Source organism: Mus caroli, unplaced genomic scaffold, assembly GCF_978045245.1.
Source record: "Mus caroli unplaced genomic scaffold, Mus_caroli_1 scaffold_5, whole genome shotgun sequence".
Lineage (NCBI taxonomy): Eukaryota > Metazoa > Chordata > Mammalia > Rodentia > Muridae > Mus > Mus caroli.
In genome coordinates this window covers 26287923-26307084 of record NW_028227260.1, presented here as the reverse complement: position 1 = coordinate 26307084, position 19162 = coordinate 26287923, and the positions used below count along the sequence as shown (strand labels likewise).

The 19162-nt window shown below is 39.6% G+C and overlaps 1 protein-coding gene across 3 annotated transcripts in view; it reads right to left on the bottom strand.

The window, feature by feature from the left end:
- Positions 1-14516: 14516 nt before the first annotated feature.
- The window catches only part of Dcx (doublecortin), a 72566-nt gene continuing 67920 nt past the window's right edge, over positions 14517-19162 (bottom strand). For all 3 annotated transcript variants that reach the window (XM_021153351.2, XM_021153352.2, XM_029472926.2), the window contains exon 7: positions 14517-17195. In XM_021153351.2, the coding sequence (XP_021009010.1) occupies positions 17139-17195 (57 nt within the window). In that variant the 3' untranslated portion in view covers positions 14517-17138. The remainder of the gene's footprint in view (positions 17196-19162) is intronic.

Sequence of the window (19162 nt, the reverse complement as noted above, 5' to 3'; positions counted from 1 at the left end):
TTCTCATGGCAGGGCTTGGCTACTTGTGGCATGCTGCCACGGTTTGGGATATCTGAGCCTTCAAAAAACTTTCTTCTTCTTTCATATGTTCCATTTGTCCCTCTTTAGAGATTCTGACTTCCTGAGACATCCCATCGTTAAGGGCATAGACACCTACAGAAGAAGGGCATCTACCAGTGCTTCTGAGATTATTGTGGTCATATACCTAAAGTTTCCTTGCTTGCCAGGGACATTTCTTTGAGGAATATGTGAGTGTTGAACTGGGCCTTTTAGAGAACAAAAAGGTCCTCGAGGTAGAGCTTTACAGTTTGAACTCATGAGGAAATGTGGTTTTGTTTGCGATGGGTTTCAGAGTCCATGCTGATAAACAATGGGTCATCTGACGGGATAACCTAAATGTGGAGTAGGTTTACATGAGTTCTGTAAGCTGGTATGTGGAGATAGGAGCCTGTCCAGCCAAATATAGCTGTAAAGACGCCATAGATTCGTTGGCTGGGCATCTGGGAATCCTGCCACTGGGTTGGGGGGGGGTGTAGAATTTAAATGTTTCTGTTAAGTTCCTCTGAAATAGACATGGTAAGCAAGATCTAGCCAAGGCAAAGTATGTAGCCTGGGTTCCTTCCTCTCTATTGATTGCCCTCACCTTTCCTAGCTTCCTTCTGTCCTCCTACACAAAGAGTCTTTGCCTTTTGTCACTGAAGAGACATTTCTCCAAGACAACCTTCCAATGGAAGCATCTTTTTCCCTCTGCCCTTGTCCTTTTCGTCTACCCACACAATATCACTTTTTTTCCCTCACATTACCATGCTCTAATAATGCTGAAATCTGAAATGAGGACATACGATGCCTTTGCTAGAAGTGGAGTGGGGGGTTGATAGGAGACTTGAAGTTTGGAGATGGGGGTGGTGAGGACAGGGTGAACAAGAGGGTAGGGGTGGAAATCTGAGAAGGTGGACTTTTGGTGACCTTTTCATAAGGATAGCCTTACTTATTTATGAACAATTTTACCACCACCCATTATCTGGGCAACCTTGTCCCTTCATTCCAGGATCTAGCCAGAAAGAGCTATCTTGATTAAAAAGCACTTCTCTGTGGAGAAAACTCCCCATTTGATTTGGGAATAGAAAATCTGCCCATGCTGTTGAGGACCCCACAGAACTGACCCTGCTGCTGTTTGAGCTCATTTCACAGTTCCCTTGGACACTAAAATTAACAGATGGGACACTTCAGTCAGGGGCACAGTTGTCAAAAACCACAGTTTAAATCAGTCACAGACAACTGTTTCATTCCCCACACTTGCTTGGGTGTAACAACTGCAAGAATGTCTCTGCTTAAATTACACCCAGTGACACCACAAGGAGAGAGACATGTCTAGGCTGCGTTCATTTGCAGTCCTTTCTGAGCTTCTTTTAGAGCAAGGACCAGCAGCTTTTCCACCATATTGGGCCAAGCTTCTGACACAGGCTCTTTTTTATCAAACCAGTGCCTGTGGCTTTATATATGGAAACAATGGTAATGTGGGAGATGAGAGTCACATGGAAGAGAATGTAGTGGGCAATTAGTAGCTAGTGACAGAGTAGAACTGGGTGACAACTGGTAAAAAGAAATGATGAGAAAGTTCTTCTACTTGTCATTCCTAACCTATGTTTTTGCAATAATTGTTCTCCAGCTCTTCAGTAATGCAGTGCATCATTCATTCAGGCATTCAGGCATTCAGGCATTTGTTGAATAGCCACTGTGTGTAAAATACTGGAGACACAGAGATGGATAAGCCACTCTTCTTTTAGGGAGTTTACAATCTAGTTTCTATTCCTAGTAACCGAATTATTCATCTTGCCTAGAAGTCACTATGATTCATTTCATTAGATTTGGTTGATGCCAGACACCACACTGGACTGACTGGTTGTATACAGAGCTACAGAGAAAAACTCAGATGAGGTCCCTTGCTTCAAAAGCTGCTAATATAGTGGCACAGACAGAAACAGATGTGTGTTCTTGTGTATTTAGTGTGACCAAGGTGTGTTTGGATTAGATGAGGTTCTAAGCAATTTCTAACTTACCCCTGATCTAGAAGATAGATGCCTCAGATTTGAGGAGGGTTGGGCCTGAGGATAAGGCAGATCCTCACATATGAGGTTCGCCTTGCAGCAGTAGGAGGCGGATAAACACGAGTTATTTTTCTTTAGGGAATTCTCTCTTTCATCATGTCATGCACATAGGAAAAACGAACTGAAGATACCGAAAAGTTAGTGAAATGAACCAGAGAGACCTCAACTGAGCCCACCGCTCATGTGGCTTAGGAGTTTGGGTGTTTCTTAAGCTGATAGTCATCCTTTCTATTTGCTGTCACCTTGGATTGGCAGCACTGGAGCTGGGTCTCTGAAGGTCGTAAGTAGTGCTCTCAAGCAGGTTCTCACTGTTAAGGAAATCTAATAGGAATCATATACTCAGCCAAGACAAAGCCACAGAGCGCTCAGTAAGCTATCATGTTTCTTTGCTTTTCACTGAAATTGTATTAGCTCTCTGCGGTTATCTCATATGGATTAGAAGTTGGGTGAGGAAAAATGTTGGGAAAATGAATTATTCTGTAATAAGTGTAGCTTTAGCAGATACAAATCTTTCCAAATGTGGTGCTGCTCACAGGGGAAAAAATAATAAAGAAAAAGATCCTTGGTGGTGAGGAGGTTGGAAATCACTAGCCTTCTCATCTGGATGCCAAAGTTTGGCTGCAGATTCAAAGAGTATGACCACAGAATCCTGGGATTATTGGCATCTGACACCCCTGATGTGGTTCCTGTTGGAAAAGTAAATACACTGTCTCCCCAGCTTTCTAAAGTGTTATACATTAACCTGCTTACAAAGCTCCATTCATGGGGGGACAGGTTTTTTTTGGATCGTGGTTTACTGTGTTTTTGTGCCTGCAGTGAAAGAACATTTCAGAGGAAGCACAGGCTTGCCTCAAGTCCACAAAGCTATGCTATTGCCGGACAAGCACAGAGCTCCTTATAACTTACAGAGCTGGAACAAGCTGTCCACACCTCTCCCCTTCTCATTGATGCCATTCATCAAGTACCTCTGAACAGGCTTGTTCCGTGAGCACACACAAAACAGACCAAGAGTAAACACTGGGTGTAAGGGAGATAGAACTCTGTAGAAGATAGGGTGATTGGAAGGAAGCTAATTGGAAAGTCGTTTCCATCCTTTCCATAGCCCGAAGATTATTTTGAAAGAGTCTTAGAAGTAACACCGAGGAAAATTTAAGACTGGGTGGAGCTGAGGTTTCTAGAGAGAGAAAGCACTCCCAAGAAAACACTGACCTCAGCCTACAGTTTGAAAGAACTTTGAAAAAGTGCAATTATAATAAAATCCACATAACATGGAAATTGGAGTCTGTGTGTGTGTTTGTGTATGAGAGAGATGTGCAATATATACAATATGGAATCACAAACTCAAACTAAATATTCATTTCCTTCCATGGTTTTCTGTTTTTGTGCTAAGAACAACTGACATTTTAAATTTTCTTGTAAAAGATTTTCTCTTATTTTTATTATGTGTGTGTGTGTGTGTGTTTAATATGTGTATGGGTACTGGCAAAGATCAGAAATGAATATCAGATCACCCTGAAGCTGGGGTTGCAGAGAGTTGTGAGCCACCATAGGTGTTCTTCTCCCAGAAGAACAGCAAGCAGTCTTAACCACTGAATATATCTTCAGGCTCCCAGCTGACATTTTTTTAAGGTGAAGAAAATGTATTAAAACTGGAAAGTGAATCCAGCAAGTATGAGGCCTACAAGCCATGAGTCTAATAAAATGATGTCCTCAAACTCATTTGAGTTCACTATATTTGTGTTGCAGCTCTCTTGGAGAAGAGCCTTGTTTTAAGCTTTGTGGGAGCATTTCTTTGTTTTTTCCTATTAGTTTTGAGTTTCTCAAAAGAAGAGGTCTCCTGTTTAGTATTGTCTTCCTTTAATAACCAAACCTTCTTTGTTGGGTTTTTCCTTCCCATATTGTCTACCTTGTTAGGTGACAACACAAATGGAGATGATAGCCTCAAATCTTGCAACCTATTTGTCATTACAACTAGAGAAGATCCTAAACTCTGATGTTATGGCAACCATAGGGTAGGAGTTATTTTAGAGGTGGTTTATCAGGAAAATTATGCAAAGAGAACTAATGGTAAGGTCATTCAATTGTCTTTTCTTGAATATGTAACAATTGGCAGGCCATTCTATCTCTCTGAGCCCATTTCCCATATGTAAACATGAAAACAATGTCACCCACTAGCTTTGATGAAGTTCATTCTAGATAGGGCATAAGGAGTACAGGACACTCCAAGGGGCTCAACAGGGAAGATGCCCTGGGTAATTGATAACCCTGTTCACTTGTCCAGTTCAACTGCAATGCAGCCTGAGCCCATGAGAATGGAGTCTAATCTGAGAGAGCCAGACACTTAGGTGGGAACAGGACTTCCCCATCTCTGTTTCAGGAGTACCCACAGCCTAGATTCTGTGAGAGCCTGTTTCTAGCGAGCAGAAAGCCTTCAAATGTCCTAGAATCCTTCAGCTTTCTCTGGCTCAGAGTTCCTCCTGTCATAATTCAGTTCTTCCAGCCAGAATGTGAAATTTTCCTCCCTAGTCCGCCCTCAGATTTTGTTCTTCAAGTCCCGTTGATGGTATCTTCTCAAAATCTCGACTACTTCACCTCCTTTTTCTCTATATGACCACTACTCTTGTCTAAGCTGACATAATGCATCATCTAGATCATGACATCAGCCCCCAAGGAACTTCTTGTTTTGTGTTCTCATGACCCTCAGGCCCAGCTTCCAAACAGCAGCAGTAGGAGGGATTTTTAACAACACTTTTATCTCTTCCTACTTAAAACTCTTTAGTGATTCCCTGAGTGCTTTTTGGGGCGGGTGACCCAAATTCCTTAATTTGGCTCGTGGCACTGCATGGTCTGGCCTCTGTCTGTCCCCTTGGTGTCACCTCTCACCACCCCTTCTCTGTCCTGCTGCACAGTTGAGCCATGTTGGATTTCTTTCCATTGCTCCAACACTGAGTACTTTTTCTTTCCCTTGGGAACTTCATGCATTCCTTCCTCTCACATAGAATATTTCCTTCCCTTCAGCTAACCTGTTCACCTTTGGGTTCCAGCTAACTTGTCCCTTTTGTTGGAAAGGCTCTCCTAGCCCTGATAAGGTACATCAGCTATCCTCTATGATTTGGGTATCCTAAGTGATGCATCTGTTATGTTATGTTTCATTGTGTCACAGCACATAACCCAATGAGCCACAATTAATGTCTGCTAAGAAATATTTGGAGTTCTAGGCTATATGTCACCATGTCTATTTACCTCTAGGGCCTAGCATGGGACCTGGTAAACTTTTTTCCTATATTTTTCAAGGGAGTTATTTTCAGTAGACCTTTACAAAATGGTTCCCAACTACCCACTCTCTTGCACTGCATACTACAGGCTGTGCTACCCCACTGAAGGTCTTTCTGATCTCCAAACATGTTAGGGATAGATCATACCTCTTTGTCTTTGCTCATGCTGGCATTTCTGTCAGAAATGTCCCATCTCACCCTTTGCCTAACAAACTTCAACTTATTCAAGCCTCAGCTCAAGTTTCACCTCCTGAGTGAAGCCTGTGCTTGAAGGAAACCATTAAAGTAAAGATTTATTCTAGTTGGAGTAATTCTTAGCTCATTTTTAATCATTAATGCTTTATTATACTAGAGCTTATATCTTCCAGCCTTCATCACACCACTCCAACACTCTTTTGGGGGCTCTCAGCTCCATGCCGCACCTCCATCACAGCATTTCCATAAGGCTTTGGGAGTTGTGTGTGCCTGTGTATAGGTTTCAATTTCTCTTTCCCCCAGATGATTGTGTGGACATTGTATGACCATAATTCTTCTCCCACCCCTGACTCTTTGTAAGGAGGGCTTTGACTCATTTCTTCAATTAAAGTAAGACATAAATTCTGTCCCTTCCCCCACCCTTTGTCTTGTTCCTGTCAGTGTGCCCACTCATTACTGAGACAAGCCAGGGCTGCTTCTCTTTCAGGAAACATCATTTTCCTAATTAGCCTTTGATTGGAAACAGTGCTATTTCAGCAGGCTGCTTTAAGGACCTGTTGATGATGGGCAGCCAGGTCATATGGAAAGAGCACTTGTTCAGGAGTCTGGAGTCCTCAGTACTAGCCATCTCTGCCTCTAAGTTTGAGCACGAATATATTGTTTTTATTTCCCTACACCTCCATTTCTTCCTCTTCTGAGCAACCGGTGCCTTGACCTTAGTATTTTGCTACTGAAAATGTGGCCCATGGGCCAGAAGCCTAGAAAAATTAATGAGTAGCTCAGGAAAATTGCAGAACCTGATTTTCCCACAGCATCTAAATCAGGCTTTACATTTTCACAAGAGGCTCCAGTGATACTATCCACAGCAAAGTTTAGGGTGTGCTACACAATTCACATATGAAATAATCATGGAAGCTGTGTACAGTTTCCCAGCCTGCTGGGCAGTCTAACGAAGCCAAATTGAGATGGGATCCTGGAACTGGCCTTTGTAATAACTACTCCATGTAACTTTCCCCCCAAAAAACTTAGGAAAATGTTGGACATAATGGTTTATAGAGGCCTGTCCTCCTTTGACAGTGTGCAATTCTATATGCCCTGGTTCGTTTCAGGATAGAGGACATCATGGGCCTTAATTCAGAAATGTAGGACTCACCTCTCTCCTGGTCCACAAAAGCACTCTCAGAACTGTACAGGGGTACATAGACTGGGAAAAGAAAGGCTTAAAAGGATTTAAGCTTACTCCTCTTGATTGGTGAGAACCAGCAGCCTGTACGCTTCAAGGAGAAATTACTGTCTTACTCCAGGCTGCCTCTTTACAGCATGTGGTGTCCTGAAAACAATGGACTCCAAACAAGGAGGTGTTACTTCACGCATATCATCCGGGAGATGGGAGAGTACAGAGAAGCTGATGAGGAAATCTGGGGAAAGCCTGTCTCCTAAAGGAATCGGATTTTTCACGAACTCAGTGCTGATGTGTGGCCTGACAAGGGATATTTTTCAATTTGTGAGTATATTTATGGAAATTCTTTCTTAGAAATGTATAAAAACAAAATCACATTTAGTTATATGTTTAACAAATCACCTTTATTTGGAAAGGGGGGTGTGAATTACATAAGATCAGGCCTGCCCTGGAAAGTTCAGGGTAGAAATTTGCCAGTTTTTCTTCATGTTTGGGTTTGTTTTTCTTATAAATATGCGTTAAGTTCCGTTGCTGGTGAGTTTTGGCTACATCTGACATTTAGACAGGTGGAGGAATGTGGAAGGGCATTCAAAGGGTATTTTTCTAGACAAGTAAAGAAGGGTAGAGTATGTCAGCAAGACTGAGGTGTGAATGAGCATTGTAGCGCCAGGGCTGAAGTCAGAGGACAAGGCATGTAAGAGGCTACTGAGTTGTCCAAAATAGAGGAGACTCAGCAAAGAGGGAGGATTCAGGCTGAATTAATCAAGTCTAGGCTTTCTCTCTTTCCTGTTTCCCATTTCTTCCATATACCAGTTGGCCCACTAATTTCTGACATTTGTACATGCAAAGTCCTATAAATCACAACATCTCTGTTCATCTCAGGTCCCCATCTTGACTCCTCGCATTAAAGTCACGTTTTGTCTTGAGTTTTAAAAACTGAATTTCTCTAAAAAAAAAAAAAAAGAAAAAAGAAACAAAAACCCCTGTGATTATAGAAATCTTATGAAAAAAGTAACAAGTCTCTTCAGTTTGATTTTTTAGGTAGAAATGCAGGTAGTGGACCCAAAGGGCTCATGAGATTGTGCATTCTAGCTAAGTCTTTGTTTGTTTGCTTCTTTGTTTTATATCTCTTTTCCTTTTGTTTCACTGTATGGATTATACTGTATGCCTTTTTAAAAATTGTAATTTAATTTTTTTTTTACTTACTCACTTTACATCTGCTCTTAGGGGAAAAGAAATAGAATTCATCACAGTATAGAGATGCCAAGTGAGGGAAGGCTTGCGAACCTTCTCGTAGGACTAGTTCACCTATAATCACTGGTTCTTACACTCACAGTTTCCGATTCAGTCTGTACAGAGGAGCTTGATGGTCAGCATCCCCCACAAGCTTCTTAGGTGCTACTGATGGACTGTTCCTCGATATAGGTTAAGAAGAGGATGAAAAGTGAGGGAGAGAAGGGAGGAGATTGGGTGCTCTTAAGAAAAACTCCTTTCAAATACCAAATACCTGGGTTTTCCAACTCAATCCATATCCATTTCTCCTTTTCTTCATTCGTTTAGGCTAACCTACCATTTGTGGCAAACTAGAATTCAAAAGAAAAGAGTTTTGACTTGAAGTCCTTGCAGGATTAGTTATCTTAAATTTTGCTTGATTGGGATATTGAAAAAAAATGCCTATTTACTTCTCTGACCAAGTTTGGCAAAGAGAACGTTTTCAATCACTAAATTGGAAAAAGGGATATGGTTTCAAATCTAAATATAGTCCTTTAAATTGAGTATGTTGCTTCTGGAAATACACACATGCATACAATGTTCAACTGATTTTTCTCTTTCCACCAGAGACTGATGAAGTTTTAAGGGATTTTTGTTTTGATTTAAAGAGACCCAATACATCTACATCTAACTTTTATTTGAATTAGGAATATCAAGAAGTTCCATCTTGATCTACTTTGTCTCCACCAGACTGATGCTCGTGGGCTCATTAAATATTTTATGAGGGAGGAATTCCTAATCCTCTCAGTCCTGGATAGTGCCTTAGGGAGGCTTCTTTAACAACAGTTAGGTGTGCAATGTAAGGCTAGCCCTAACAGAATTGTGTGGATCAATGTGGTCCCAAGATCTCATCAGCCTCTTTTCTGTGTGCTATTTTCTCCAAGACTTTTCACCCACCTCGTCCAAAGCCTCATGTCTGATGTGAGAAGTTAATTATTATGGCCAAGGATAAATCTGATATTAATGAATTTAACATCTATGGGTCCCTTCTCCCAGAGTGGTTGCACCACTAACGTCCTGATGAACAGTATTTAAACATTATTTTCAAGAAATATGAAAATTCTTTCTATACCTTCTGAAAAGCACAGCAACATACATTGCCTTTTGTGACACAGACTTACGTTAGCCAAAATTTTTTTTTTTTTTTTTTTTTTTTTTACAGAAAAAGAGATTTGATTCCTGCTCAACTACGGAAAGAGATTCAAGATCTTATATGCTGCAGACATGGCATGCTGTTAATTATGGTATTTCCATCATACATTGATTCTCAGCTTCCTCATCTATAAAATTAAGGGGTTGGACAATCTAATGTCTAACTTTCCTGCCAGCTCGGATATTTCGTGGTTATATGATCATTGGTCCAGTGATTGGAAAAATGAGAATGTCAGCCAGAAATATTGAAATCAAATTTTATTTTTGGAAAATGACATTACACACATCTTGCAAATGTACACAGAAATGAGAATTCGATGGAGAACAGAGCTTGAGAGCCAAAAAAAGATTGCAAGAGCAGCTCTTTGGCTGCCCAGTATTGAACACTGAAGATGTACAGTGTTCACAGTTCACAACACCTCACACACATGGGGGAACTTCTCTAGACATCCTTGAAGTCCTCACACCAAACAGCCCTCATCAAATTATGGTGGGGGAGATTAACGGTCACAGGAGTTATAAAGGGCCTGCTCTAACCAGTTTACATGGGCCTTGCCAAACATACCAGTCCAAGAGAGAACAGCAAACCAAAGAAGAGAGTGTTTTGTTGAAACACTGCCTTTGTATCACTCAAAGCACTAAGAGTGTGCTAAGCATTGCCTGGGAAACAGATAATGATGCATCTAAACCCACATCCTTACCTTTGCTGACTGGGGCCTAGCTGAAACCCCTGAGCATCTGTCCCACATCTCTGTTTTGCTTTTCTTTTTATCCCCAATAAATATTAGTCAACACATCTCTGATGTCTCCAAATGCCTCACAACAAATGCAGGGATCAGGGACATCCTTGGGTTGTATGATTCTAAGAATTATTCAATTCTGTAATCTGGCAGCCAAAGACACTCCCAATTTGCCTCTGATTTTTATGTAAAAGACAGCTGAGTCTTTGATAACCATGCCATTCTTTGAGAAAGGATCAATAACTTCTGAGAAATTGTTGTAAAATTCTCTTCACACACGCCCCTTTTGGGTTATTTGCTCCTTGCTGACTTGACTTGGCAGAAACTCTTGGCCCCTAAATCGGGTATTTACAGTTAATGGTAAGATATCTGGGAGCAGGGAATGGAGGGAGGGAAGAGGGCCACATGGAATAATATATCCTTTTCAGAGGTTAAAATGAGTTATTTAAGAAATGTGATGTACAAGACCATGCATTTACTCTCCAAAGGTAGTCACTAGCAAGCTTACAACTATAATACTACAACCACCAATTACAGCCGTATTTCTACATGTACTCAATTCTAACTACAGCTATAGGGCAGAAAGGGTGGGCTGTTTCCATTTTTAACTTTCTCCCGTTGAAAATGGCCATAAAAGCATTTTCTGTACAAGTTTAATGGCACAAAAAGGTGACCAAAACATTTTTAAATCATTTACTGCACATGAAAAATGCAAAATCCACTCTCAAACCATGCATTAGCTGGGTACAAGTCATAAGGGGTTGTTGAATTAATGCTGCAATATAATACATTACCAAACATTGGATATATGTTCACTTAGCTTCTTACTTTCTCAAACCTCTTTAAGAGAACTTAGAAAGAAAAGTCACTGGAAAAATGGGCAATGCATATGGTACTGTCAAGCAGTGACATTGACATCCCCAAGGGTTCTGAATTAATTAGCAGACTTAAGCCTGCTCATTACTGATACATGGACAGGCAGTCCTGGATCGTGAACAGTTGGTGTTAAAAGGAAAATGTTTAGGTAAATCTAGTATCGTAAGGACAAATACATTTAACTAAGTTTTTTTTTTCCTGTAGCCTGAATTTGTTAGATAATTTTTGACTTAAATTAACTTTAATTGCCCACTAGTTTAGCTTAAACAGTTCAACAGGTGGCCAGCACAGATCATAATGTTATAAGAGAGAGCTTAATGAATAGCGTTAAAAGTTTAAACAAATTGTTCAGGCCCACAACCCATCTCCACTAAGCCCAACCAAATGACAGGAACAATTACCTGTGGTCTCTCATGACATTATATTGCAGCTTTTCAAAGCTATGAGCAAATTTAATGAAACAAACTAAACAATAGTTGCCAATTTGAATAGATGGGTAGACTCTTTTCCTGCTCAGCTGATTATTTATCTGAGCACATTACACTGTTCACAAAATGGCAGACAAAAAAAAAAAAAAAAGCACAAAGTGTTCTGTACAATGCTTGGTTAGAAGATAAAGACCTAAACATTCATGAGCTGTAAGGACAGTGCTTGAAAAGAGCTGCTGAGACTAAAACAGGAAAAAAAAAAAAAAAAAAAAGGTCAGAATCAGGTTGTTTTCTACCAACCTACTTGTGACTGAACAGGGGTAGAACCAGGAATTTTTGAAACAGAAAATAATGTCTCTTAAATCCCAAGGCAAAACTTACAGACTATGAAGAGGCTTATACCCAGTAGTGAGGTGGGAAGAAGCAATGGATTCCAAAAGAGGAGGAAGTACCTCACAAGTCATAGAATGGATGTTTTTGCTACGGAATGAGAGACTGATAACTGAAAACAAATATAGGCATCTAAATAGAGAAAGAAAACAGGAAATGGAATGACAAAAAGCCATTTATTTCCTTGAGTTATTGCCCAAAATTGAGACATTCTCAAGCTTCGAGTCTTTGTTTTAGTTTAAAAGACTTGGTCTTCTGACTTCTCTGTTCTCTTTGACCTTTTTCAACTCATCTGCTGTTGTAACCCAAGTAGGAAAGTACCTTACTTTCAACTGAGAATTCTCTACTTCCCTAGCCCCAGGTATGCCAGATAGAAAAAAAATCACCTCTAATTTCAGAAGATTTTGACTCCAGTAAACTTAAGAAATACTTCACTTCCCAATGATAGCCAATCTCACACCAGTTTGGCCAAATATGAGCTCCACATCAATCCTTAAAGAGGGGGCATACAAGTCAACACTAAGAAGCCTTTGGTGTGATGGCTAATGAAACTTCATTTATCCATCCAAGGGAGATAGAGGTCTCTCTAATCAAAAAGAAAGCACGAAAAGTCAGTGACCTATTCTTGCTCCAGGTGGTCATGTTTGAAAGAAGAAGAAATCCTTTATGATTCACATAACAGTGAGTGGCACTACACATGTGGTTTTAGTAGGGCAGAGGCAGAAGCGTGAGCTTCTAAACTCCAGATTATACCTGACATATTCTAAATGACTAGGTCACTACACAGCCTTTACCATCCCATGGTTTCAGATCTAAATCATAGGACATAGGCCTTCCTGTGCACCCATATGAGCTCCAAAGTACCCTTGCTCTGTTTAGAAAACTAGTTTGAGCCTAGAAGCCTAAACGTCTTAATATAGTGAAGGCAATATATAACTGAGGCCTAGGTATGGGTCCAAATGGCCCCATGTGCCCAAGAACAGGATTCAAGCATTGTTTCAAAAGGAAGAAAAAAAGAAAGATCCTATGTTTTCTATTTCCATAGCAAACTAGACCATGAAGGAAGTCCGTAAAGCTATGCTGTCATTTGGGTTTCTGCTAGAGAAGTCTCTTGATACAACTGTTCCCAAGGCAGTCTCATCTCCTGCAACATTCTCACCATCACAGAAGCTTATCGGGGATCCATGGGTGTGTGATCGCTCTCATTCTAAGGAGATAGGGCTTATTTCCTTCCCTGTTTTCTAAAGGAAAAATCCATTTGGAGTCAAATGTGAGAGGAAATGGGGAAATCTCTATGTAGACTATTAGAGAGACTGGGCATGGGGACACAAGTTTATGCAAATCAAGCATTGAGTCATTTGCCTTCAACTTAGGCTTGATGATTCTAGGACATAGAAGCTACCTACCCACTTTAGGATTCCTTGGTCACTCCCAGATGGAGGGAAGAAAAGATAGAGAAGTTCCTGAACTTGGGTAAATTTAGTAAGAGATCTTCTAGAATTCAGTGAATATTCATTAGTTCCCGGAGAGCCTTGCTGCAAAGAAACCTACACATACAGATCATGTTGCTCTAACTTCTGTCATGGAAAGCACAGAAACAGGCGAGAGAGAGAGAGAGAGAGAGAGAGAGAGAGAGAGAGAGAGAGAGAGAGAGAGAGAGAGAGAATATAATGTGTAAAGTCACTGTATGCTATTTTTGGTATAGATACAAATATTCAGTGTCAGCCAGGGCACAATTTAGTGACAAAAACCACTTGTTTATACCTGAAAATTGTTTGTACCAGGGAGCACGGCTACAAGGGCGTAGAGATTGAGGATAAACACAAGACTTGGTTATCTTTCTCTGGCTTGACTCACTGTCATATTTTAAAGGAAATTGTTATTAGTAGAAAAGATAGCCAGACTAATTTTTTAAATGGTAAAAAAAAGTCATCTTAGAAAGTCAGAATAAACAAAGCTATTGCTCTGTTATTCACTTCTTATTTTCTCTGCTCTGGAAATCACTCCCCTATCCTGGGAGGAACACGTGTGACATGACCTTGAAGGAAGCTAAGGGACAAAGTAGTCATTTTCCATTCTTCATGAATAGAGTGGAGTTCAGTGAGCTATTTGGAAGATTCCTTAAGGTAGGGTAGCAACCCTCTGGTGCTCAACGTCTCGATGCCTCCCTCTCCTTGGAACTGTCTGCAGGCCATGTGGATGAAGTAATGTGAAGGTGAGGAGGAAGGGCCAGATTATATTGCTGTGTGGATTTCTTGCTGAGACCAACAAAGTAGCATATAGATCCAGGGTGCAACATGACCCTGGGAAAGAATTTGCAGGAGCCTCACAAAGGACAATACTCGATAGTTGGAAAAAAAAAAAAACCTGGAATAAGAGCCAAGAGGTGTAGGTTCTAATCCCAGCACTGCCAATGGGCAGCTGTGTGACCTTAGGGGAAAATCACTTTATGTCTTTGTCTGTTTCCTGGCCTTAAGAAAATGAAAAATTGGGAGCAGATGATGCGATCTTAATCCTCCTTCCAGCTAGAAAATGCTATAAGTCAGTCTAGGCTAATACTAAAGTCCACAAGGACACAAAGCAGTCATGCTAATGGCTATCCTTTCCAAAACAATTATGAGAAAAGAAGCTTTTCTCTCACTTTAATTATACTTAGCACTACTTACGAAGTTAGTTGTTCAACCCAGCCCCTATATATACATTTCCCTTTTTTTGCCCCTATTTCTATTTCTGTGGGGAAGAACAGTCAGGAGGTAGGAACAAGCAACATATTCTTTGTGTGTGTGTGTGTGTGTGTGTGTGAGAGAGAGAGAGAGAGAGAGAGAGAGAGAGAGAGAGAGAGAGAGAGAGAGAGAAGGAGGGAGAAAGAGAGAGGGGGTGTTATGGAAAGTTGTGGCAAATGCTTGCTGACCATGCACGCTGAACTTGATGGGACTAAAGTGGTAAAAGTGGATTAGGAAAAACTGAGAAAGAATACGGGGGATGTAAGAGCTTAGTTCTGAAAAAAATTACTTGAATTTGAGCCAATTTAAAACTAAATTATTGGAGACCTGAGTTTTCAATTTTACCAACCCTTGCCACACAAAGTAGCAGTAAAAAAAGTTTTCTTATATGTATCTGTGCCTGTATATAAAGGAAAAGTATTTGTTAAAGGTTTACTTGTAGTTAGCGCAAAGAAAGACAGAAGGGACACTGTTGGTATAGAAGAATGTCTGTTCTAAGAATATTCTAAAGAAGATATGCCCATAGTATTTTCTAGTGCTATATTATGCTACAAGTAGAAAAATGCTCAGAGAACTACCAAGAAGCCTGGGCATAGGGACTGTTGAAATGTCTTTGCTCCCACTCTTTCAGTAGAATCTCCATGTCTCATCTTAAATGAATACTTGGGACAACATGGGATTTGCTCAAAGAACAACATAGTGTGTGCTGAAGGATCTGGCCCAGAGTTTAAAAATAGACCTCCTACCACAATTTCTATCCATCCCAATTAACCAATTTTCCCTAATTAACTCAAATGTTCTCGGAGGCACTAAGAAATCACTGAGCTTCTAGAAAAAAAATAGGGGCCGATTAAAATGGGTTTCTTAATCATTTCATGTGGGTATAGCAATAAAGAGGGGGGAAGAGCAAAACCTCATCATTTTGGGTTCTTCAATGAGCAGTTTAAGCAGAAACCAGAGCTCTCATCATCCCCCTTCTCCTGAACCAAAAGCAAAAATGTTTCTTGGAATCTCATAATTAAGGACATCTGAAATTTATCAAGGGGGCTCTAGGTACCCTTGCCATCCTACTTCTCCCTGCACATCAGCAATGCCACCAAGTTGTCATCAATTCATGTTGAGTTGTCTTGTGCAGTATTTGCTAAGTATGAAGCAGCCTAGGCGTGCACACACACACACACACACACACACACGCACACACACAAATGAACCCCACACTCATTCTACTTAGAATGGAGGGACAACTGCATGTCATTCAGCAGCCAAACTTTGAATGCTGCATCTTTCAAACTATCTGAACAATTACAAAGAAGTAAAGGAAATCTTCCTATCTAGTCAAATCAAACACAGAATTGGCATGCATGGCTTTCACCTAACTTTCGTTGTCTTGGCTATTATGGGCTATGAATACAGAGAAAAAAGCAATGTTATAAACCTGTACCTCAAACACAGAGTTATTTCAAGTGATCAATCCGTAATAAAGAGAAGTCCTTCCTAATGTTAAAGTCAAGTGAAAGGTTTCTGCATCTTAAGTATGAAATATTAGGATTATAGATAAAAAAGAGTTACTTAAAATATGCCATAACATTTCATTTAAAATATAACTAGAATGTCTGGTCCACATTGAAATTATTACTGTAAGTGTAACTGTTAAAAAGGTATCAAAAACCTGATTCTATTGAATTGGCCTCTAGTCATTGTGTTTTCTCCCGGAGCTTTCTGTTTGGCAGTGAGAGCATGATTTCTAAACTACAGTATTCTTCTGCATTTTTTTGGTCAATTTTCTACTTGTGTTTTTTAGACAAAGGAAAAAATCACCAGCTTATAAAAAAGGAGCCTGAAGAGTTTTGCTCCTGAAATACAGAGTTGAGTTTTTTATAAAAAAGGATATGGTTTCTTGCTATAAAAAGCGACCAAAAGGTGTCAGACCTGAAAACAAATTCTCACAGTGTTTGTAGTGTTGGTTGTTTACAAGGCATTCAATAGAACAGAGCTAGATGGATACCATACCGTTCGTGTACTAACTTGTACATTAGAAAGCCTCCTGGAAGGATCATGTATGTGACATCATGTACCCCAAACTAATCAATTGATTGATTCCAAATTTCCCCAGTAGAGGGGTTGACCAGGAATCCACTGTGCTTTATACAAATCCTACTGAAATTTGGGCAGTTTTTCCCCTGTATTCTACCTCATATCTTTCAGACAGCCCTATACCACAGCCCTAAGCACATGGTGTCACATCAAAAGTCGCTGGTGTTTCTCCATCTCAATAGCCAGGATGAATGCTAGACAATACACTAGGGGCTCAATTAAGAGCAAAGAGTGAGGCCAAGGATCTGACTTGCCACTCTCCTGAGATCCTCCAGCATTCTGAAGATACAGAGGCAAGGGACACTTAGGTTTTTCACTTTTAGATCTGCATATGAAAGTTTTCCCCACACATAAACATTTTAAGTGATGTGTATGTAAACAGCCTTCCAGAGAAGGAAGACTAGTTTCTGAACAAATTGAGTGGGGAAAATACAAAGGCCCCTAAGCATTCAGTAGAAAGGTCATGGAGTAGCACATTTTGCAGTTCTGGAAAAGTCACTCAAAAGGATGGTTATCAATCTATCTCTTATTGGTAAATGTGAATTAGTGGCCCAGAAGAGAAGTCACAAGAAAATAAACCCTACATACTACAGAGTGTTTTGAAAAGCAACAATAACAAAAATGTTTAAGCACCAATAGCCTTGTTGGTCACTTGAGCGAAAGTATTCTGCTACAGCAATAGGCTTTGATTTAGCCTATCATCTTTCACATGGAATCGCCAAGTGAATCAGAGTCATCCAATGACAGCGGCAGGTACAGGTCCTGTAAGAAAAGAGACAAAGTTAACTTTCCTTTACTTGGTACCTTGAGCTTTGAAATGGTTTTAGAGGTTTGAAATAGTGTTTTTCTAATTTTATTTTTAAAATAATTAATACATTCACAAGGAGCTTTAAAAGTGTGTCAAGAGGTACCCCTGTATTATATCAATATACTCTTTACTCAGCTTCCCCTAAAAGGTAATGTCTACCAGGTTGGCATGTTCTTATTTGAGAGAGAGAGAGAGAGAGAGAGAGAGAGAGAGAGAGAGAGAGAAAGAGAGAGAATGGGATAAAAGTTGGGGCAAATAAAATATCTAGAAATCCTATAAGGAAAAGATATAAAATTAGCTGTCCATAGAAACTTTAAATCTCTCTAACATATGTTCCTGGGAATACTAGTGTCCAGCTACATACTGATGACTGAGTTTGTATACTCTGTAAAAACCTGTATCTATGGGAAACTCTGAAACTCTCTAACATATATTCCTGGAAATCTGAGTGACTGGCTACATACTGATGACTGAGTCTATGCTCAGTTAAAACCTGAGATGCTCCTAGTCTTTCAGTCCCAGATGATTTTAGGGCCCTGTGCAAGGAGTAAGTAAAGGGTAGGCTATAGTTGTCAACTGACTAATAGACTATTGAAATAATGGCCCAACATTCACAGAGCCAATCAACAGCAAAGTGTTACTGAAAACACTTACAGAACTCAAACAAATCCTTTTAATTAGTGTTCACAACTGGCATACTTGTCTTACAGCAAATACTAAAGAGCAGTCTCTCAAAGAGCTATGATAATAATTCATTGATTAAAAAAAATCAGTAGAGTAAATGTGTCAATACATTCCAGAGCTGGATAGATTAGCTTTTGTAATTATTTTCTTTTACACTGACTGAAAATATATTTATACTTTATTGTATATATTTAAAGTTTACAACATGAGATTATTGGATACATATAGATAACAAAAATAGTTACTACAGAGAAGTAAATAGCATCTTTGGATTAACATAGTTCTTTTCCTATAGGAGAACAACTAAATCTACTTCCTTCCTAATGCTTTTATTAAATTCACTTTGTAGATTAGATTTGTAGATTGGTTCACAAAGCTTGCCTACTATGTTTATAGAGCTTGTCTGTTATATTGTATCCGTGATATGCACACCCCATTTTCTCCAACCCTCTAGTCCCACTAGTAACCTCTATTCTGTTTTCCATCTCTAGATATTTGAATTTTTTCTTTAAAAAAATTCCACACATAAGTGAGATCATGGGATAGTTCTCTTTCTGTGTCTGGTTTATTTCAAAAGACAACTGTATGATCTGGTAATTACCAAAATGTGTTGATGGACATTTTGTTTAAAAAGACATAATTTGTATGTTTCTAAGAGGCCAAAGGAGGGGAAAAGAAACAGTGCTACCCTGTAGCAAAAATTTTAGACAGAATTTTTTAAAAGTTGATATTAATCTGGATTGTATTAAGATAGCAATTAAACCATTCACTGTAGAGGTGAATGCTGAGGCTCAGAAAGTCTCCAATTGTCCCTTATATTATTTGAGATCTTTATGGACTTACTGAGAAACACCCACACAGATCACTAACTTGCAGTATCCATGCCTTGCCTTGTCTTTTCATAAGAATGAAGAAAACAAGATGCAGTTACTGAGCTCATAGTTTATTAGATGTTAGAACTGGAAGGACAGACAGTTAAAGATTTTGTAGTTCATATAAAGGCCCCACCGAGTTCACTTATTGGCCTTCTATCTCATGATTATATTCATTATTCAATTTAAGGCATTGAAATTCTCAGTTAATACGGTTGAATTACCTGTCTTAATCTCATCAGTTTGTTTCATGCATACTGGTGTAATGTTCTTTTTTTTTTTTTTTATGGTTTTTCAAGACAGGTTTTCTATGTATAGCCCTGGCTGTTCTGGAACTCACTTTGTAGACCAGGCTGGCCTCGAAC